Below are 24462 nucleotides of genomic sequence, written 5' to 3'. Positions count from 1 at the left end.
AAATCATAACTCTGTCAAACAGAAAAATTCTCATCTCTCAGTTGTAGTTCTTGTGGGTTTCCATAGTTGCTGGCCACTACTACAGGATTGTCTAGGGGAAGTCTTTGGAAGCCAATGGGAACCCTTTGCTCCAAATGATATAACTACAAATGTAGTAACTTTGTCTTGATTTGAAGTTCTGAGGAAATCAATATGACCTGTGTACAAATTATTGCTCAAGGGGAAGTAGTATGATGCACATACAGGACAGATAACCCCTGTAAAGTTGAACAACAATCTGATCTATCTTAATGCCTAGGGTGGAAAACAGTGATGGCTAATCAGACAGACCTTATTTATAATTTTAGAAGCAGTTACAATGTTTTCAAAAGTCCAGGCCAAATGGCAGGGTTCTAATTGCTGTGAAACTATACCTATGCTTAGATGTGAATCTTAACTTCTTGTTTACTTGTACAGTGAGTGTCACCCTTTTAAAATATTATATGTACCTAAAGTCAGGAAATACTTTGGGGAATGCTTTTGTTTTCATATTATTTTGTTTTCAATCCTTTGACTTTAGCAGGGACTGTCTTTCAAAGAGTACAATTCACTTTAACAATCCATACAGAACCATTTTTCAAAGAGGTGCTAACCTTTATATTGTAAGCATAATTCATCCATTGTTTTCAATAAATATTGATTGTTTAAACGGTGCCAGACTTGATGCCTTTTAGTATTGTCACACTGTTACCATTATTACTGCTATTGGTTATAGGAATTTATTAGATAAAGTAGAATTATTCATTTACATGTTGGTAGCTTGTGCTAAGCCTGAACTTCATGGCAGATTTTTTTTTAAGTCTGGAAGTAGAGCTGGATGAGCTGACAGATTGTTTGAATGAGATTGAATCCTATTAAAATGATGTTTTCTTTTCTGCATACAGAATGAAAAATACTAAATTGCTGTCATTTTATCTACATCTGTTAGACCTGCTTGCTTCTCTCTGCCTTTGCTGTTTCTCTGGTCTAGAGTAATGAAAAAAAAAGTCTGCTTATTGCCATATCATGGGAAATGAGATTGAATAAGGAGGGAAGGCAAAGCATTATGAGTTGCTAAAGTTGTTCAGAGGAATTTGTATTTGATGAGCATTTAGGCAGCCACTCGATTCCTGAGCTGAAGGAATCACAATGGAAACTGGGAAGCTTACTTTGTTAGTATAACACAGGGTGGCTTCTGGGGGGAGGGAAGCCAAAAACTCTAGATAAAGAAAGATTGGGTAGTGAACTATTTTAGTAAATAACTTGCCTAAACCTGTATGTAAACAGAAGAGGCTGCTCTAAAGGGGCGTTGATAGGCCACTGTGGACTTCCACTAGGCCAGAGGCTAATTCCAGAGAACACAGGAAAGGCAGGGCAGGGAGTCCCTGGCAGGTGCTGTAGCTCTAGCAGGTCAAAGTCCACTATGCAGAAGGGCAAGCAGAAGGTAATCAGGAAACCAGGTTAGGGGAAATGTTTATAAAGGGCCTGGACAGGAGTCTGATTCAGCAGAAATTCCTTGTCTTCCTGCCTAAGGGCAGAATTGTTTTTGTGGTGTGTTCTGTGTGCGTGTGTGCTGAAATGGAGGTGGCTAGAGCTGGGCATGGAATAGATGGGAAGTCAGACAGTTCCTCAGAGTGACTCTGCGTACAGTTATCAATGAAGTACTAGAGTAGGGCAGTGGGAATGGAAAGGTGAATTTAAAAGATTTGCAAAGAATTGTTGCAGGGACGGGGACCCCTTCCAGGGCCCGAGAGTGGGCTGTCGTCTAATACTCGGAAATGAATTGTCCAAGGAGACACGTGTGCTGACAAAGCAAGAGACTATTGGGAAGGGGCGCCTGGGTGGAGAGCAGCAGGGTAAGGGAACCCAGGAGAACTGCTCTGCCACGTGGCTTGCCGTCTCGGGTTTTACGGTAATTGGTTTAGTTTCCGGGTTGTCTCTGGCCAGTCACTCTGCCTCAGGGTCCTTCCTGGTGGCGCGTGCATCGCTCAGCCAAAATGGATTCCAGCGAGGAGGATTCTGGGAGGGTGGTAGGACATAAACGGACTGGCATCTCCTCTCTCCTTTTGACCCTTCCCGAATTCTTCCGGTTGGTGGTAGCTTGTTAGTTCCGCGTTCCTTACCAGGACCTCCTGTTGTAGGAAAACTCATGCAAGTGGTTGCTGTGATACCTGGCCAGGGTGGGCGGTTTCAGTCAATGGTTCCCCTAACAGAATGAGGAGGACTTTGTGATAGGGATTCAGGAAACGGGGGTGTGGCAAAGGCGACGTTTAGATTTCTAAGAATTCTGTAAGGAATTCTGACAGAAATGGTAGTTGAAAAGAGATCTGAGTGGGAAAGGTAAATGTATTCTTTTCTTTTTGTTGAATTTGAGATGCTGGTAGTTATGCCACAGTTGTGATAAGAATCAAGCCACCGATGGCCTTTGATTAACTCCACAAACTAGGGAGGAGTGAAGCAATATTACTAGGAGCTACAGAAATGGTTAGAAAGGAAGTGGAAGAAGCACATGTAGACCACATGTAAGATGCTTGACAACAGACACCCTGAGGATGAAGCCCTCATTGTGTGGCAAAGACTGATAGTAGGAAGAGGCTGCATTGTAAGAGTATGTTTCAGAAAGTGGGATGAGTGGGATCTGGGGTTTTGTGGAGAAGTTACTGAAATAAAAGAATTTCTTCTGATGAGAGGGAAAAAATTTGGAAGTATAATGGAGGCTCATGTCAGATGGTTTTGGTCTTCATTTCCTATAAGCTGAGATCATAGGGAATGAGGTGAGAGAACAATTTGGGGTTAATGGTAATGTCTGGAAATACTTTAAGACTTGTTTATGAGGTAAAATAATGAGTATGATGATCCACAACGAGGATCTTCACAATGTCAAGACATTTCCAAGTCTCCTGCCATCTCCTCTTTCCTGATCAACTTTGCTGTTTCTGGGCCCTGAGAATCATTCTTTCCCCTCCATTCCTTAAGTCCTCCAGAATCTGTTCCAATAACTGTTAAATTCACAGTGTTCTTTTCAGTTCATCAAACTAATAAGACACAATTCAGGTAAAGATTTTTAAACAGAAATTTTATTGGAAGAATTTTGATACAATAGTTTATCATTCTTTTTAAATACATCTGAGGTTAAACAAAATATATACATGAATGTCTTCAAGTAGAAAAAAGTAAAATATACATTATGAATTTGTTGTGTTGTTCTTAGGCAAATCATAATTGCTCACTTTAGCATATTCAAACCAAATTACAACATAGTCTTTGACATTCCAACCTAGCCTTGTACTCGAACGTTTATTTAGAAATGTTTTGATGCCATACTCTTCACCATAGGAATCAAACCCAAATTCAAACTTGGCCATATGTTTAGAAACCATTAAAGACAGGGAGGTAAAGAGTTGTAGGGGTGTTTAGAATAGGATTTGGCAATTTTTCATTCACAGTATTTCTGATATAAAAGACCCATTCTGTGTATTGATCAAAGTCACAAATGTTGGGGCAAAATATCACTTGGGCAGAAATATCACTGAATTTGCTATTAGAGGAAGCAATGAGATGATTACTTGGCAAGCTCTTGACAGGATATGTCTAGTTCAGAACAGAATCTTCATTGAGCCTAATCGATGCATGATATATGATACATAAAACTCAAATACTAAAATTCAAAATAAAGCTTTTTTTTTTCCACTAGTGAAAAAGGGAAGTTTTACATTGGCAGAAGCAATGAAAAGAGATGGAAAATAAGTAAAGAGAAGCTCTACTGAAATTTAGTATTTAGAGGGGAAAAGACAGAGAAGATAAAAACTATCTTAGGAATGTTTAAATCACTTAATGAATACATGTAGTGTTGTTTTTATAGAAGTACCTTCAAGATATACCTTTGAAAGAGTTTTAGATGAAAATACATCTGGGATAAATGAAATAGAATGTTATACACAGGTCCTTAAAGTAATAGGAATATGGCAACTTTCTATAAAAACAAAGAAGAGTGTGGTTTCTCATTTGGCTATACAAAATATAAAAATTCAAGTGACCCAGGTTCCACAGTCCCAGTTCTACGAAATTCCTGTCCAACAGCATGCAAAATGGAAAACATCTCGATATTTCCACTGTTCCTGTATTAAAATGAAGGAGCAGCTAGCTTAGAGGGCTACTTGAAAAAAAAAATGGCCAAAGTGAATATAAACTCACTTATTTGTGCAAAAATGCCAAAGAAAAGCTGAGATGTCTTCTGTAATAAACAGTAAATTACTGGTTTACCTGTCCCCAGTCCTTACTTGTGTATCCACTGCTGTCTACAATATTTACTCACTGGTTATCCAAACATTTACTAAGTGCGTTAAGTGTAAATTCATGCTAAGTGTGGTGACAATAGGATGTATGAGACAAAGACATTCTTTTTTACAGGCTTTCCATCAGGATCAAAATTACAAATATTAAATTTTCAAAGCCATGGGAAGAGTTCAAAGTTAAATATTATTAAGTTTAAGCATAGATTACTACTAATTGTGAAATATATTTCTTCCTTTTGAAAAGGTGTCTATAAAATGTAATGTTGTAAATCGAATCCTATGTATCCCTCTCATGCAGTGCAAAATTATTTGTACTTCTTGGAAGACAACTTCCTACTAACTAGGTTAATGTGTCTTGGCCAGGAGTTCAGTTTCTCGTCACACACTGGTGCTGACACTATTGAATCAGTCCCTTTTAAGCAGCTTACTCTGTGTCAAAAAAACTTTACTTTCTTTTTTTAAAAAAAGTTCTTAAAAGTGCTTAAAAGAGCTCTGATTGCTCTTTTTAGCCTGCACAGTTTAAGTTAAATGGCAAAGGTAATAAGCATAAGAGAGCATCCAAAGAAGGAATGAGTCTAACCAATGTATATATAACAACTATTCCCCTATATCAATTTTTTCATGGTGATGGTTCATGATTTTATAGGAGAGTGTGTTTAGATCTGCTACAACTTCTTGGACCTTTAAATCATTGTAGAATGACATACAAAAAAGAGTAGTTGTCACCAAGAAGTACTGGATCTAGAGTCAGTGCTCTACCACTGGCTATCCCCCAGTTAGGTCATTTACAATCTCTCGAAACAGCTTCGTCATCTGTAAAATGGAGTTATGAATTAATTCCTTCCTCACAAGAATGTTAGGAGAATCAGAAGATAAAATATATCTGAAAAAGATCTATGGATCAAAATCATGGAAAAATCTTTCTTTATAAAAATATGAGGATTTTAAATGTGATAACATGAAAAAGGCCATACAAAGAGCCTGATATATAAACACTTAATAAAAGTAACCCCACCCTTCCTGTATAATTTGTAGTTAGGAAATGGTTAAACATAAACCAAAGACACACTCATCAAAAACATCGATTTGACCTTTAAATAGAACTATACTCTGCAAATACTTTTTTTGATACATAATTTTTCATTGTCTTGATTCTATGATAGAGGTCTGGATCACTAAGGCTTTTGGGGATTGTGTCTTGAAAGAATCCTCTATAAGTAAAACTTTTATTGAATGTTCTTTAAAGAATAAGATAATTTCCTTTTTTGTCAAAGTTCTGGTGAAGTGGAAAATAATTTGTTTCGAAGATAGTGACAGAAAGAAAAAAAGTTTAACTTTTTTTTTTTTTAACTTTCTCAAGGTAATGCTTTTAATGAAGAGTTGAAAGTAGCAGTTTAACATCTGGGATTCTGATAAGACTTCAAAATTTTACCCTATTAAAAATTTTGTTTTGTTCTATACAAGATTTAATGCCCAATTTTGTGTGGCTCTGAGAATAACGTTAAGAATTCAAGAGCTCTCTGGTGACTGAACAAGGATGAAATGATATGACCTATGAATTAGCCTGGTTTCTAAAAAGCACCAATTCACAGAATTTAAACAAAATAAAGAAACTAAACAATCCTTAAATTGGATTTAGTCTTGGGCAATTAACAGAAAAATTTACTCACAAGTTAAAAGTATCCAATGCACACCTGTCACTATTTTTTTTTTAAAAAATCAGAAACTGGTTCCAGAAGAGTAAAAAAGAGTTAAAAAAATTAATCATATCTTTCATAAAGAATACTATGGAAATAATATTCTAAATCTCATAATTAGCTAAGAAAAATAAGACAATAAAAAAACTCCATTTATCACGTGCCTTAATGTACCAAAAATGGAGGTCAGACGTCCTTTATTTAAAAATGCTTCTTCAGAAGCATTCAGAACATTTACAGAATTACACTGGAGACAAAGCACAGTAAGTCAGAAAACCTGGATTCTGGTCTTGGCTTTGCCACTAATTATCTCTGTGACCTTGAATAAATGACAGCATTTCTGGGCTTCAATTTTCTCATCTGTAAAGTGAGAGGTAGAATGAGAGACTGCTTCTAAGGACAGTCTCCTTGGATGTAAAATTCTATGCTAAGCAATGAATTATTTTTGTTCTTAAATCCCAGCATTATATAAGAGGATGCTACCATATTAATAATTCTGTAAAACTGATTATACCATGGTAGGTAAAAACATTACAGAACTCTGATCATCTGCATCTGGAGTCAACGATTTGGCTGCTTTACAAAGGTGCACAAAACTCACAGTATTTTGGTTATTGGTGTTTACCAGTAGGCTTTGAAGAACGCTGGAGCATTCCAGGTACATGGGAAATGCCAGTAACATCTGTTACCACTTCCTTATGCCTCTGCAGAAGATGCTGTGGGGATGTGTGAGGTACACTGAGCTACAGATAAACTAGATACTGTCCTTCACAAAGTGCACAAGGAGTAAGCAAAATAAGGGAGCCATACATAGGTTAAGCCCTTCATCTCGATCAATATAATCTAGATTTAAAAACACAAAACTAGTATAGGTATATTTCTCTTTGGGGAAGTTTACTTGGCAAGGTAAACATTCCCTGAGCAATACAAATTTTTTCTCCAGAGAATATTTGGTTTTTAAAATATCAGCAAAGTTATACTCAGATTTTTTTCCCCAAGAATTAGGCCAACAATAGGGACATTCTAAATTTATAATAATAATCAAGGAGTATTTCTCAGTGAAATTATCTACTTTAGCAATACATCTGTGCCAAGAACATTGAGAAGACAAAGTATTTCCTAAAAGGGAGAAAAAAATTCCTTTTTGTCCTGCTGCACACACAGGTTTAAGAACATTTCATTAAAGTATAAATGTTAAGGCCAACCTGCTAAATGATATGAACTGGAGATCTCTTGTAACAGGTGCAAAACTAAGAGTTTCATCTCAGTCAAATGTCCTATATATATACTCTATTCCTTATCAAAGGAAAAAACCATGCTCATGCACTTGTGTATTGAGAGCGTAGTTAAATAAAGTGATGCATATTTTGACAAGAAACTTCGCTTGGAATGGAGGCCTCAGTGAAAGGCAGAATTGGATCTTCAATGTGCACTGTAAATTTTACAGGCCAGTGCAAAAATTATCTCTGTATGTGAAATATCAGTACAATTTCACATAATTAGTTTTTAAAGGCACACATCTAAAATCCCCGCCTTCCTCTAGATCTGTCATTTTACACAATATGCCAAAACCTATAGAATATCGCAGGCTTCTATCAGGCTTGGTAGTGGATGCAAACTACTACTACAAGGTAGTCATTATAAGTGACTACTTATAATGAAAAAGCAGTACCATTATCAGGACATTTCCTTTTATATTTCCGTCCTGAAACATCTTAACAATTGTTTCAGTTAAATGCATTCTATTGCAGGAATTCTTAGCTTTAAACTGCCTGGCAGTAAGTAAAAATGTTTTGAAAATACTACTTAATCTGCAAAAAGGGGACTATCAACAGTTCATGGCAATCTGCAGCGGTTTAGAAAAGCATGAAGAAAGCAGTCTATAGTTTTCCTAACACAGTATATTTCATAAATTGTAGGTCAGAAATAGGGAAACAGATACCTTGAAACTTAGACAAAATCAACAGTGATTTCTGCCACATCAGTGAAAAAGTGCTTATTACTGATCTACATTCTAAACATTCATTTCCATCCTGCAGGGTTTTCCCCCCAGCAATTTAAATTTTTCCCTTTCAGTTAAAAGGGAATATACATTGTGATAAAATGAAGTACAATGGGAAAATGTCTATTCAGAACAATTTCTTCATAAAACACAGAGAATATTTAAGTAGAACATTCAAGCACTTATCTCAAATTGCAATTTTATTTTTCAAATACACAAGAGCCTAGAAATCAACTTATTTATTAACTTCCAAGATACCTGTGTTAGGAAGAGTTCTATGTTACCACATTTACTCAGTACCTTCAATACTTCAAAGTCAATAAAATGCTGCTTTAGGATTCCTGAAAGCAACTGTATTTGTGTAATACTTGCACAGGAAAACGTATGACTTGGCATTTGAAGAATGAAAAAGCAAAATAACATTGTCACAACCATTTCTGCCTTCACTCTACATGCCTTTTCCTTTCATTAATAGAATCTATAAAAACAGGAAAGATATACGAAAGTTTATCACAGACACAGTAGCTTTTATAGAAATTTGGAATTTAGCAGATGTTTTAAGTAAGTTAAAACACCCGTCTGTATAACAGAAGCATTTGCAAAGTTTTGAAAACACAGTACACAAAATAATTTAATGTAATAACTGAATTTGATTTAAAAAGCAAAATAACACCTTTTATTTTTTGATGGGATAAAGCAATAAAAGGCAGATTTTTATATATCTAAACCTATGCTGCAAGTACACAAAAAGACATCTGTATACATTACTAACAAGCGTCTTATTTTGTACAGAATACAGAATACCCATTAAAAAAAAAACATATACATGACCTTTGATGGTACATTTCTATGCTGGCAAATACATTTTCTGATACAAAGGCACTTTGAAAACCCAATATGGTTTGGTTCATAAGTTTGCAAGGTACAAACAATTTTACAAACATGGTTATATTGAAGAACGTCAACAATTGTGACATTACATATAAAGCAGATTTCCATTTTTCTTTTTTTTTTTTTTTTTTTAAATAACACTGGTTTTCTGGGAATGAAAGTAGTGGTTTCCAGCAGCTTCAGTGAAGACATTCCAGATGATTAGAGGCCCACTGTCTGAATTTCTTACTGGCTAGGATGAGGGGTGGGAGTGAGGGCATTTGAAATGAAAAAAAAAAAGGAAACAAACAGAAAACAATACCCTGGAACAAAACTAGAAATCTCAGAAATCAAAATGGTTTGGAGGGAAGAAGCACAGAAGACCAAAAGTCCAGGAGAGATCCTCTTAATTCTGATCCCTTAGTTGTAAACTCCTGGCAGAGCACAATCGGCTGACTCTGCCTGGTCTACTTGGTGCTGGGAAGTTGTAGTGATGATTTCTCTTTTTAAAAAGCTAGGTACCATGATTAGGATTTTACAGTACCAGAAAAAATTAGGTCCCCCAAAAAGCATAATTTCTTTTCATTCATTTACATGGCCGCAAAGTCAATCTGTACATAAAGCTGTCTCACTCCGGCCTGAAAAGTTAAAAAAAAAAAAAAATTAGAAAATCAAACAAACCAATAATAGACTATACATTTCAGAAAAGTAGTAGGAAAAAAAATTTTTCTTTTCTCTTTTTTTTTTTGAAAAAGGGAAGAATTATTTTTCTTTTCTGTCTTTGGGAAAGAATTCTCCATTTTTCATCATAAAGTGCCAATAATTTTATTTTAGAAACAAGTATGTTAATAAGTTGCAAAAAAGATTCTCCATTTAGCCCTACAAAAGAAAGCTATGCTACTAATTACATGCCCTGCCCAAGTGAATTTTGGAAAAATGAGGTTACCCAGCTACCATTATTCTGCTAGAAAACACCACAGTGCTTGACTAGTTGGCTACTAAAATCATAAATCTATCTAGTCTAAATCTTCCTATGATAAATGATTTTAAACACTGAAATAAGCATAACCATCTACTGGTTACTGAATTACTTTACACTCCAACTCCTCTTTTCAATTTTGGATATAGACTTGCTATTCAAGGACACTGATCTCAAAATTGCCCCCATCTCTCCAGTTTTATCAATTTTTCTATATTTGCTATCTATAATTCCTTTACTCTCTTCTCTCTTGAACTCATTTCAACCAAACTTTTGCTGCCAACCACTTCCCAAAACTGTCAAGGTCACCTCTAAATTGCTTAGCCCAGTGCTCAATTCTCAGTCCTCATCTTAGTAATTAATCTAGCAGCAAAAAGGACACAGACGATCACTTCCTCCTACTGAAACACTTTTCCTGCTCTTGGCTTCCAGAGAATACTCGCTGGTTGCCCTTTTACCTCACTTATCAATCTTTCTCAGTCTCCTTTGTGGGTTTTTCCTCCTGTCTTTGAATACTAAACACTCAAATACCCAAAGGCTTAGTCCTCAGATCCCTTCTTTTTTGACACTTGTCCCTTAGATGGTCTCACCCAGTATCCAGACTTTCAGTACCGTCTACATGCTCACACCTTTTGTAGACTGGAACCTACCTACCATCTACCTGACAGTTCTACTTGGATGTCTGACAAGCATCGAAACACAGCCAAATTGATCCCTATTTCCTCCCCTCTAAACTGTTGATCCTATATCTTCTTAGGCTCAATTCCTTCCTCAATGCTGCAACTTAAAAACCTTTCTTTCTCTCATACCCAACCCATTAGCCTTACCTTCAAAATAATGCAAATACAGAATCTGATCAATTTACATCACCTCCATTGCTATCCCCTGGCCCAAGTCACTATCATCTCTTGCCTACATTTTGTAACGGCCTCTGATCTCGTTTTCACTCTTTTACCTTTGCCCTCCTTTGGTCTGTTTCCAGCAGAGCAACTATAGTGATGTCACTCCATCACTCAAACCCTACAACAGCTTACCTTCCTCAGTCCTTAGCCCAGAGTCCTACAATGGCCTTCAAAGCTTTCCCATGATCTGGCCCCTATTACCTCTCTGATCTCATCTCTTACTTCTCTCCCTTTGTTGACTCTGTTCCAGCCACACTGGGCCCTCTGCCTGGTACAATGTTCCTCGAGATTGCCACATGACATACTCCCTTTCCTGTCATATCTCTACTCAGATGTCAGTGAGGCTTATCCTGACCACCCTATTAAAAAATGCATTCAATTCATTCATCCAACAAATACATTTTGTGCATCTATTGGAATCCAGGCCCTCTTCTGTCCCCCGGGAATACAACAGCCAACAAAACAGGTAAAAAATACCCTTGCCCTCATGGAATTTATAAGCTGTTGGGAACTAGGAAGGAGGGGAGATGATAAACAAGCAAGTAAATAAATATGAGATGATGAGATAGATATTATCTATCTATCTCTATCTATCTATCAAAAGAACAAAAAACAAAAACAAAGCTTGGTGCAAGAGATGGTAAATGCCTCAGCACCCCACCCCCCCCCCCCCCCCCGTCTCCCTACCCTGCTCTCCCTATCTATAACACATCACTTTCTAATATATCATAAAACTTATTTGCTGTGATGCTGTTGATTGTTACTCTCCAATGATAATGTCCAAGATAAAAGGACTTTGTCCTGTCTTTTGCTGCTGACTCCCAGAACCTCAAGTAGTGCCCAGCACACAGTAAATGATCAATAAATACATGTTGGATGAACTGAAATTCTATTAATTTCCTTCTTTCAAATAAAAAACAATTTTTAAAGATTAAAGCATACAATCGGTTACAATTAAGCACTTTCTTGTCAGCAACATAGAATGAAGAGTAAAGTGGAACATCTAAGAGAAAGAAAAGCCGGAGTGGGGGATAAAATAATAACGCTACCTTCTCCCAGGAATTTCTGGGCTCCTGAAAGCATTACTTTCTACCATGGCTTTTCTTCTAGCATTCCAGTTGGAGGGCTCTGCCCAGCACTAATGAATGTCTAAGGAGTCAGGAGCTGCTCTAGTGGAGTAAAAAGCTGGAAAAGACCCCAGTAGCTTTCCAGCACAGAAAACATGCTAGCGTTTTTGCCTCATTAAAAAAAAAGAAAAAGAAAGAAAGAAAAGAAAAATCCTTGCTGTGGTAAAGTTAAAGTTCTCTGAAAATACATTGAATTGCACGCACTCAAAGAGTTTTGTGGCAGAAAAAAGATAGAACTTAACATCTGTATGATTTTAAGCTAAAAACTGAAACAGAATCTCAGTTTTCCTAATTTTAAAAGTGTTGATAAATACCAATCCTACTTATCTCACAAAAATGTTATATATTCATCCAGTATTTGACAAACATTTGATAAATCCTTGCTACATATCAGGCACTATTGTAAGGATCATATGTGAATATACAAGAAAGGATTCTTACATGCTATAAAAAACAAATTATTATGGTTGATTATATTTGATTTACTCAACCCAGATGGGCCCCGTAATAACTGTACTTAGGAGCCCTTCTGCAAAATTCTTGTGTATCTAACCTTAGGAGAAAACAACTATTGCCCAAATAAACTGGCTTAATTTCTTTTCTCTTTAACAAAATTGTTAATGAAAGAAAAATGGACAAGGTAAGTTGGGCTCCCATTATTATCTCTGCCACTTTCCTAACCGCCCCCCCCCATATACAGTGAAGATAGTAATAAGAAATGAGGTAGCCCAAGGCAATAAAAAAGAAAGAGGAAAAACAAAGAGGCTAGGTAAATTGATCTTTGCATAATCACAAGTTAATTACTCAAGCTGATATCTTTCCCCAGAGGGCCTACTGCTTTACACAAAAGCCCAGTCTAACAGAAAAAGTCATTTTGTTTCATCCATCTGGCTGGATGGGAACACCTTTAAGTCTTCCAGCTTCCCATTTTCCTTTCTCAATTTCCTTCAATGTAGAGAAAAAAAGTGGAATTTCCAAAGACTCCTTTAGGAAGTCACCTACTTCCTGAATGCAAACTAGGTTTTCTTTACAGTTTATCCACACGACAAAGACATGACAAATACTCCAGCAGATCAAAACAGTGCCCAGTGCCATTAAATATTCTACCTACCGCTGGGATGACACTAAAGCCGGCTGAGGGTTGTCCTCAAAAAAAGTGAAAACCCTAGAATACTTGTGTCTTATATCCTGAGAATCATGTATAAACCGTAATTCAGTTAACACTTTTTTAAGTTGGAAAGACAGCTAGTTATTTTTAACATCCATGCTTCTAAGAAAATAAGTGTTAACCTGAAATCATAGACTTAGAATACTCTCCATAAATACTCGTTGTGGAAAGGAAGACAAATCAGCAGTAAAAATTTAGAAAAATAAACAAGAATACGGCTAAAGAAAATTACTGGGTTGTTTGTATTTCTCTACCAATTCTCAAAAACTGCAGAAACTTTCTACTTTTTTTTTTTTTTTTGCTGTACGCGGGCCTCTCACTGCTGTGGCCTCTCCCATTGCGGAGCACAGGCTCCAGATGCGCAGGCCCAGCAGCCATGGCTCACGGGCCCAGCCGCGCCGCGGCATGTAGGATCTTCCCGGACCGGGGCACGAACCTGCGTCCCCTGCATCGGCAGGCGGACCCTCAACCACTGGGCCACCAGGGAAGCCCTCTACTTTAATTTTTGACTCAATGTAGAATATTAGTCTTTATCCCTTAAAAATGAATTCTTGAAAAACTGCCTTACTCTTCCATGTGAAAACTGAATCATCTCAGAATTCGTGAAATAGTGACTTAATATGATGAAATTACAAGTCATGAACAATAACTTGGGTCTGGGTTCCTTTTTCTGTAAACTGGGGAGAATACCCCACCTGTGCTGCAGGTAGATTAATATGTTAGGTGTCTATCGCAGTGCCTGGCATGTGTTGGGCTCTCAATAAGGCTAGCTGCTGCTGCTGTTATTATTTCCACCACCATCAACCAGTGGACACTTAACCCCTGTGGATTAATTAAAACTAATCAATCATTATAAAAGATTAAAATTCCCTACAAACAGGAAGGGTGGAAAACTAGCTAGCCACCCGGAAAGGCACAGAGAGCTTCTCCTATTCCCTACTGTCAGAGACAGGAAGGGATCGCGCAGGCAGGACAGCGGTGCAGGTGGGAGGTCCTGAATCTGGGGGAACTCCCATCTGGGTTAGTGAGGAGGCTTTTTGGTTCCTTCCTGGCGATCAGTGTTAACTTCTATTTTGAGGCAAGAAAATAGAGCACAGAAAGCTGAAGCAGGAAGCCAGGGGTTCAGGACTTAATAGGTATAACAGAAACAGGCAGAAGAGAAGATGGAAGATATCAAGGTACAATTTCTATCAAGGAGCAAATAATATGCATTAGCCTTGATTGTCTTTTCTGCTGTGTGGAACTGAGGAGGGTAATGAACCCAAGCATATTCTAGATTTTTCTTCAAACTTTATTTCTAACCAAAGTGTATTAAAAAAATTAACAGATGATATCAGCCAGTTTAAAACAAGAAACATAAATGATAAATTGCCTTCCTCATCCAGTATCCCACATCCACTTCCTGTTCATATACTAAACATAAATAATAAATTTTCTATTTCATCTGTTCCCAAATGATAAATCATTTTTAAAAAGTTAGTGCACGCGGTGGAAAGGAGAGGGACTTTTTCTATGTCAATAAAAAACCCTGTAGTTTAAAAACTGGATTATCACTTAACTAATAATCCCAAAGGAATCAAAGTACTGAAGAGACTTCTACCAATTCACTAGTATTGCTCTATATTCGTGATAGCAAGCCAACTGCCTTAGCCATTCATGATTAAGTGATAACTATGGAACATGAGAATAAAAAGACATGCTTAATGTACAGTTCCAAAACAGTTGCAAAGCTTATAGTTTTAAAAACAAAACAAAATGTTATAATTCTCAAACTTATGTTAACCTTTTCAAAGCTAACCCCATATAAATTTTAACAAGAACAACTTTTTAACCAAAAGAAAAAAATTTTAATTCCAATTTAAGATCAGCTATAAGAAAAATACATTAAAATGTCATAGAACCACAAAGTATTGAGAAAATCCTTCTTTTGGTCTTTTGGAACTAAGGCCACCAGTATTTCAAGTCTTTCTACAAGAAATGTACTTAAAGGATTAGTGTAATTTTTTTCTTAAAAATCGAGCAATTTGATCTTTACTACTTTTGATAAGTAAAATCTATGATTAAGATATAATTTAAAATTTTTAAAAAACGTAAAAAAATTTAAATTTCATTTCATGAATTGCAAATGTTACTGCAAGGTATTGGATATACTCATAGCATAATGAATATGCATGACTAGGGCATAAGCAGTAAAGGAAAATAAATTAATAAAAAACTTCAGTTTTGCATACGTCAGAACCAAAACAACTATCACAAAACAACTTTACAATCATTAAATGTATGGAATGAAAATCATGAGAAGGATGACTTCTCTCTGCCTGCTGGGAAAAATGTGTTGAACCATTTTCACTGCAAGCCTAAGAGAGTCCCTAGTCTCTGCAAGGAATGAAATCAAGTGTGCTTGACCTTAGCTGATAAAAAGGCTTAAAATATGTTTTAGAGCTTAAAATTTTCAAAACCCAAATACAGTTTCCAAAACCAAAGAGGCAGCTGAGTAAACTTTCAACTTCAGCCATTTTAAAAGCCAAGATTTCTAAGGTTACCAGAAGAATCTCCCTCCACCTACTTCAATTACAACTTCAGCAGTTCTAAGCACAGACACAGCTGCTCACACATTTCTAAACCTATAAATTGCATTCCTTCTCAGAGGGAAAATTAAGTGACTTAAGTGCCAAAGTCTTCGGACAGTATGAGGTATCCTAGAGGTGGACAGAAGCTCAGACTGTGAGGGTGGAAGGACATGGTATAACTAGGAGAAAATCGAGACTGAAGGAGAGAATAATGACCTAGAAATGGCAGTGAAAAGCAAGGTTGTTGCTAGTCATGTTCTCCTTTTTGCCTCTGAAAAAGGGAGGAGGTGTGAGAAGGATTCAGACATGTTGTGAAGGTTTTGCATGCTGCATTATGAAACTCGTGGTGGTACAGACTTCTTATAATGTCTGTTAAGAAAAGACAGTTCTTAAATGTCTAGAGTAAATAAGTGGTACCAGCATATTGTTTTGTAGTAGAGGACGTCTGGCTGTTGCCTACATTATAAGATTATTTCATTAATTATTCCAAAGGAACATAACCATACACCTCTATTAGAGAAGAGATCGTTTAATTTATGCTAAGGTCCTGAATTTAAACTGTCAGTCTGTCCCTCTCTCTTTCTCTATCTATATGATGCTTAGAAGGGTCTTCAAGGCTTCAGAGAGAAAGTAACAACTGAATTGGACCTTTACATTAGAGTAGGATTTTTGTCTCACACAGGTAAGTAAATAGTCTGGTGGGGCTGGCGTATGAAGTACATGGCAATGAATAATAGTAGGAGAGAGGCTTGAAAAGTTAATTGTGTCATGCTAGAAAGTTTGGGCTTTATCCTGGTGGCAATGAGGAGCCACCAAACTTTTATTTTTTAACTTTTTATTTTGAAAAGGCTTAAAGTCAAAAGAATAGCACCATAAATGCATATCTACCCATCACCTGTATAAACCAATCGCAAACATTTTGCCACATTTGCCTTATTTCTCTATATATGTATTTATTTATAATCCTTTTTACTTTTGCTGAAACATTTGAAAATTAGACATCCTGATACTTTGCCACTAAAGCCTTCAGCATGTATCTCCTAAGAATACAAGCATTCTTCTATAACCACAATACCATTATCGTACCCAAGAAGTTTAACACCTACACAATTATATGAGCTATTGTGTGGTCCATATTCTAATTACCCAATAGTTTCCTCTGTGGCTGTTTCTCCCCAGTCCAAGATCCAATCAAGGGCCACACACGGCATTTAATTGTGAAGTCTCCTCTAATCTAGAAGAATCCTCCATTGTTCCTTTTTTTCCTTTCATGACACTGACACTTCTTAAGAATCCAGGGTAACAGTCCACAAGGTGACGGGATTCACATTAACTATTTCTGGCAAGAGTGCCACACAGGTCATGCTGTGTACTTCCCACTGCATCACATCAGGAGGGCTGGGTCAGTTTTTAAGCACAGATTTTTTTTTTTTTTTAACATCTTTATTGGAGTATAATTGCTTTACAATGTTGTGTTAGTTTCTGCTGTATAACAAAGTGAATCAGCTATACGTATACATATATCCCCAAATCCCCTCCCTCTTGCGTCTCCCTCCCACCCTCCCTATCCAACCCCTCTAGGTGGTTACAAAGCACCGAGCTGATCTCCCTGTGCAATGCGGCTGCTTCCCACTAGCTATCTGTTTTACATTTGGTAGTGTATATATGTCAATGCTACTCTCTCACTTCGTCCCAGCTTACCCTTCCCCCTCCCCTTGTCCTCAAGTCCATTCTCTATGTCTGCGTCTTTATTCCTGTCCTGCCCCTAGGTTCTTCAGAACCATTTTTTTTTTAGATTCCATAAATATGTGTTAGCATACAGTATTTGTTTTTCTCTTTCTGGCTTGCTTCACTCTGTATGACAGATTCTAGGTCCACCCACCTCACTACAAATAACTCAATTTCGTTTCTTTTTATGGCTGAGGAATATTCCATTGTATGTATGTGCCACATCTTCTTTACCCATTCATCTGTCGATGGGCACTTAGGTTGCTTGCATGTCCTGGCTATTGGAAATAGTGCTTCAATGAACACTGAAGCACAGATTTTTAAGGCATGGAATCAGTTTCCTCATTAGATTTATGTGTTAGATAATTTTGGAAGCAGTGTCAACATCTAGATTTTTTGCCAAATATTTCCAGCAAGCTAGACCAAAAAAAAAAAAAAAAAATCTGTGGTCTCTCTCTTCAGATATTCTTGACATGATGTTCTTATTCTCCCAGTATATACAGAATAACCTAGTAATCACTTTTACTTTATCAGTCACTGACTATGTCAACTCATGATGGCATAAACATTACCTGATATAATTTGGTTGCAGTCATGCACTGACTAATTCGTGATTCCATATACAGAATTAAGAAAACCTCAACAGCATATTAAGCCATTAAATGACACAGAAGTAGAGATGGCTTTGCTATCAAAAATGTTAACATAGTTTGCTTTTAGCCAACGCCACTGACCAGACATTATTCTTATTCCAAATGCTACCTTAGAATTCCTAGCTTCAAATATCATATAACATGTCTTATAAGGAGTGTACAGTAAGGGAGAATCTACTTTTTCTTAAAGGAGCTCAAATCAGTACAACAACGAGTAAACAGGACTATCTTCATTAACAGTATTCACTAAAGTAAGGATCTCCCAAATTTGACTCTGTGGTTGAAAAAAAACTTTCACACTTACCTCACAGTGTAGTATATATATATTCAATATGTTAAATAGTAAATCTTTTTAAGACTAGTAGATACAATAAATTCCTAGACCCTTAAAAGAAGTTAGTAAAAAAATCATACCTGAGTAAAAATATTATGTGTTTGGCTTAAAATCCACCTGGCATCAGCATCAGGTGCTACTACTAATTTCAAGGTCCCAACATAAACATCAGAACATAAGGTCCAGAAATGCTGTTCTTGTAAACTGTAAACTCCTTGCAACTGCTGCACCTAAAATATAAAGAGCACATATTAACATGAACTCAAGTTTAAGTACACCCAACTTAAATCATGCAACACATCAGTAAACATGGATTCTACTCTCTAATGAAAAAAGTGGCCTGGTGTGGCGGGGGGGTGGCTTGCATTGATTAACAAATACCTACTGGGTACTTACTATGTGCTGGTACCATGACAGGTGTTTGGGAAATATAAATGAGCACATATCAAAATTTGTGGGGCACAGCTAAGAGAGCACCTAAGTGAAATTTACATTTTCAAATACAGTTGACCCGAGAACAGCACAGGGGTTAGGGATGCCAGCCCTCTTCTCAGTCAAAAATCTGAGGATGCAACCAACCATGGATCATGTAGTACTGTGGCTATTTACTGTTGAAAAATATCCATGTATAAGTAGAACGTGCAGTTCAAACCTGTGTCGTTCAAGGGTCAACTGTACATCGATCAGAAGACAAATATAAATACAAATGAGCTAAGAAATTAGGAAAAAAACAAAAAAGTCAACTTAAGAAATAAAAAGGAAGGAAATAAAGGATGGAAATCAATGATCCACAAATTTAGAAATGACAGAGTTCACAATATCAAAAAACTAGTTCTCTGAAAAGATTAACAAGCTAGAGTCAGTGTTTCGTACGTAATGGGGGCATGTTTTAGACAGGATGATTCTTCATCGTGTACAAGTGTCAGAAACTACAGGATCTTTGCATCCCCAGGACCCAGGGAACTACATGCCAACATATACCCTTCCCCAACTCATGTGACAACCAGAAAAGGGAGGGATGTCTCAAAGTTTTTCCAGTGGCTCCTTAAGTGTTCCACACCCTTAGGTTGACAACCACTGGCAAGACAAACTCTGATGGCGGTAAAAAAATAAAATAAATGAACATGCAATTAAACAAAGTACAAAATGAAAAAGGAAAAGAACTACAAACAACAGATTTTAAAAACTATAAAACGGAATACTATATGAATGTATCAATATGTGAGTGTACAAAATACTACAGCTGAGTAGAATCCAAACACTTCTCACCACCTCTACTGCTGCCAGGCTAGTTGAAGCCACTTTAGTTTGGATTATTATAATACCTTATTAACTGGTCTCTCTATTTCTAGCCTTGCACCTCTTCATCTATTCTCAAAACAGTAGCCCAAGTAAGAATCTGTTACTTTAGATCAGATGCTTTCACTCTGTTCAGAATCCTCCAGTAGATTCCCACCTTACTCTGAACAAAAACCAGTGCTTTCACAATGACTTACATGGACCCACGTCATGTGGCCCCTTGTTATTTACCTTATTTACCTCATCTCCTACTACTCCTCCCCTTGCTCCCTCTTCCTCAGCTACAGAAGCCTCCTCACCACTCTGAAAAGTCAGGCACACTCCTGTCCCAGGGCATTTGCTATTCCCTCTGCCTGGAGTGTCTTTCCTTCCAGATTTCTGCCTGGCCTACTTTGTTTGGGTCTTGACTCAAATGCCATCTTCTCAGGAGGCCCTTCTACTGTTATTCTATGTAAAACTACAATGCTTTTATTTTTACATTTCTCTGGTTTGTTTTACTTTTCAGCATATAATGTCGCACACTACATTACTATGTTATTTATATTGTTTCTTGCCTGTCTCCTCTGGCAGAACGCAAGCTCAATAAAGGCAGGGATTTATTTTCGATTTTTATGTTTTGTATCCTCAGCACCTAAAACTGTAAGGACCTAAGCCTGGCCCAAGTAATTGCTCAGTAAATGGTACATGTATGTATATAAAATGAATATAAATTCAATTTTGGTGTTTGCTTTGGTAACACATATACTAAAATGAGAACGATCAGAGAAGATTAACATGGCCCTTGTGCAAGAATGACATGCAAATTCATGAAGTGTTCCATGGTCATTTCACAATGTACATGTATATCAAAACAACATATTGTACACTTTAAATATACATAATTTTCATTTATCAATTTTACCTCACTAAAGCTGGAAAAAATAAATAATAAAATCAGAAAAGCAAAAACAAAAAACACAATTTCAAAAATCTAGACAAAAATGAATAAATTTCTGGAAATACAGAAAATGCTGTAATATAAGAAAAAACCAGAAGATATAAAAGGGCCATTAAAAACTGAAAAGGTAATAAAAGTTCTCTTTCATAAAGCCCCCCCAACCCCCAGTCCCAGAGGGCAGACTTTCAAGAAACTTAACATAACCTCTTAGTTTTGCCAGAAAATAAAAAAGAGGTGCTATCTCATATAAGAAATAATCTTGATCCCCAACCAGATAAAGACAATAAATCATAAGCTAATTTCTCTTATGAATTAAATAAGCTAACTCCAACAGTATATTAAAAAATAACATATCATGACTACGTTAGGTTTATCCCAAGAGGGAAAGATTAAACATCAGAAACTCTATTACTCTTATTCTTCAATTAGTGAAGCAAAGGAGAAAAACCACATAGTCATTTCAATAAAAGCATTACAATTATTTAATAAAATTCAACCCCTATTTATGATTGGAAGGACACTTCCTTAACTTAATAAAAGCTATCTACCCAAAACGTACAGAAAACGCTTAAGGAAAAAACGTTAGATGTATTCCCTTGAAGATCAGGAAAATCTTTACAAAGATGTCCAAATCACCGCTATTGTTCAATATCTCTGTATAGATCTAGAGGAGATGAACTAAGATCAGAAACCAGAAGTTAAAAAGATCTTTATAACAATTACAGCAATTTAAAAGAGAAAGAGGTTACTCAGTGAAGGGGCTAACTACCGATGCCTGGAAATAGTCAAGAAGCCGAATGACCAACTGAATGTCGCAAAGGAGATTCTTCCAACAGATAGAAGTCTGGGCCAAATGAATAATAAGATCTTTTTGAATTCTGAGATTCCCTGATTCTTAAGTAATCTATTTAGGCTGTCAATTAAGAAAAAGTTGAACTTATATTTATCAAAAATATTTATTTTTATCAGAATTTGTTGTAGGATCACTTTCTATAAGCTCCAAGACACTTGGTGGGAAATGTGAGACAATAACCATTGTGCCCTTTAAAAAAACTGCTTTTACTAGGGAAAGAGGTCAAGGTGCACTTCCTCTTCCTCTTTCAGGACTCTGATGACACAGTGGTTTGAACCTGATATCCCTCCACACTTTTCTAAATGGAAATGGTATACTGCTAGGGAAACAACACCCTGATTGAACAGATTTCTTCTACCTCCATAGATATAGCAGTACAAGCACATTCCTGCAGTTATCCTAAAGCATAAGTTAAGGAATGAGTCTTATAGAAACTGGCATTAACTTTACTCGAATTAAAAAAAGTGGGGAAAGTGTAGCTACAGATGAAAATCTGTGTCGCTCTTCCTGCTCGGACCGTGTGGTTTAACAAAAAGAGCATGAGCTTTTAAAGCCAGAATGATATGGATTCAAATCCAGATTCAGCCACTACCATCTGTGACTTTAGATGAGTTACTTAAATCCTCAAACATCAATTTTACTCAATTTTCCTAGGGAAAGGAAGATGAAACTTACCCTGTATGGTTAATGTGAAGAAAAGAAACAATATATGTAAATCACTTAATATAGGGACCAGCTTAGAGTAGGCGTTCAATAAATTGCCCCTTTCTCTTCCACAACTATGCTGACTGGTCCTACCTTAAAATCATAAAACCACAAATGTCAAATGGGCAGCACTTCACTTTCCCTACCTCAAAAAGGACTATTCTATACCTTCTCTTTTCTCCTCTGGTCTTCTAATTTCTCTGCATGATTACTCTGCCCTGTAAATCAAAGAGAAAATAGAAGCACACAGAAAATCCCTTATCCTGCACCACCGAATCCACCAGTCAGCCCTCACCTCTTTCAGCACTTTCTGTCTTCCCTTGGGGGATACAGTACCCCTGGCTCCTATCTACAATTAATTCCTCCATAGTGCTTTGGGTTCTCTCCTTTTTCACCTTCTCAAGACCTTCATTCCTTCAGCAGGTAGTGAAGTAACCTGCTTCACTACCATACCATCAATTTCTTCCTGTAACACACAGGCTCCAGAACTGCACTGTGCAATACAGAAGTCACTAAACACATGTGACTAAATATATGAAAATGAAATGAAGTTTAAAAATTAGTTGCGCTATAGCTCAAATTATTAAGCTTCAAGTGCTCAACAGCCACGTGTTCCTTGTGACTTCCATACTGGGAAATGTAGATTATTGAACATCTCCATTATTGGGGAAAGTTCTATGGGATGCTGTTTTAAAACATCTTATTTTAAAAACAAATTCCCTCACCACTGTTACTGTATCTACAGCCAAGCTATCAGCTCATTTCTTTGTTCCCTTTAACAACACTTCTTAAAAAAAGTTGACTGTAACCACTATCTCTACCTCCCCAATTCATTTTCTCCTTAATCTACTATTATCATGCTTTCTCCAAACTCTACTGAAAATGCTTTTATCAAGGCCATTAATGCTGTTCATGATCCCAATCAATGGTCACTTCTCTGTTCCTACTGTAATTGCCTCACAGAAATATTTGGCACCGTTGATTACTTCCTCCTTCAACTTCTTCTGGGTTTTCCAGCTCCCATTCCTGGCTTTCCTGCCTGTGCTCTAAATCTGGAGTGGAAGCTTGACCTAAAGATTAGAGCTTAATCCTCCCAAGGTAACCTCACATAATCCTAATGTTTTAAATGCTAGTCATATACTGATGACTCAAACTCCCCCTAGTTCTCATCAGTCCCTAAAACTCCAGATTTGCATATCCAACCACTTGAGTGACATTTCCCCTAGATGTACAGTAGGCATTTCATTTTTAACATATCCAGAATAGAACTCTTGATTTGGGAGGATTTTCCACCCTCACACCTGCATCAACCTCAACAAATGGTATTAGCATCTACCTAGTTGCGATTCAACACTTTTTCTCCCTTCTGCTAATATAATCCATCTCCAAAAACTTATCCAAAATATCTACTTAGCTCCATTTTCACTTCTACCACTGTAGTCCAGGCCATGATTTTTCAGATTAGAACAGCCTCTTAACTGGTTTTCTTTGCTTTCATTCTCCCTAGAGTTTATTCTCTAATAGCAAGCAGAATAAGCTTTTAAAAACTTACATTTTGTGACACCCTATCTGCCTAAAAGCTTACTAATGCTTCCCAGTGAATAGAATTAAATCTAAACCTCTTAGTAAGACCAAAACCTCTATATGATCTGTCTCTGCCATTCTCCCCAGCCTTTCCAGCCACTCTTCCCTTTATTATGCTTCAGCCACAATGGCTTTTTTTTTTTCCTAATTTAGTATTAGTTCCAGTCATAGAACTTTTCACATTAGCATTTTCCTTTGCTTGGAACACTCTTCTCCAAGATGTTCATGTCTGGCTCCTTCTTGTCAACAAGATTTCAATTTCCTTGAATATGACTTCCTGGATAAATCTGACATAGCCATCCATGTCTCACATGACTTTGTTTTATTTCTATTATAGTAATCATCACTGATATTTTCTTATTTATTTATTGTTTAGTGCCTGTGCTTTCCCACCAGACCATAAATTCTTTGATAGACCCTGACTACCTTATTTACCATTACACCCCTAATACCTTAGAAGAATATATGGCATAAAAGGGGAGCTCACAAAATCTATGCTGAAGAAATGCTTATATCATCTGCTATTTATATTTATATTTTAAAAGAGCTGCTTGATTTCTAGATGAGGACAACTTCTACCACATTTTCTTTAGTGAAGCTCAATATTTTCCAATGATTTTATTCTGGTTCATATAAATGGCATTCATGGTCAGCATTCAGTCTTGGCAGAAATACTAAATTATACACACATGCTACCCATATTTATAAAAGTTATAACCCCTAACAGCTTGGAAACAACCA

At 36.7% G+C, this 24462-nt stretch overlaps 1 protein-coding gene across 1 annotated transcript in view; it reads right to left on the bottom strand.

The window, feature by feature from the left end:
• Positions 1–3129: 3129 nt before the first annotated feature.
• SLC30A7 (solute carrier family 30 member 7) overlaps positions 3130–24462 on the bottom strand; it is an 81763-nt gene continuing 60430 nt past the window's right edge. The window contains exons 10-11 of the mRNA XM_079915846.1: positions 18424–18573; positions 3130–9520 (exon numbers count right to left, since the gene is read on the bottom strand). Of these exons, the coding sequence (XP_079771972.1) occupies positions 9473–9520; positions 18424–18573 (198 nt within the window). The 3' untranslated portion in view covers positions 3130–9472. The remainder of the gene's footprint in view (positions 9521–18423; positions 18574–24462) is intronic.

The sequence above is a fragment of the Stenella coeruleoalba genome (assembly GCF_951394435.1).
Source record: "Stenella coeruleoalba genome assembly, chromosome: 1".
Taxonomy (NCBI): Eukaryota; Metazoa; Chordata; class Mammalia; order Artiodactyla; family Delphinidae; genus Stenella; species Stenella coeruleoalba.
This window is presented reverse-complemented; position numbering and strand designations above follow the sequence as displayed.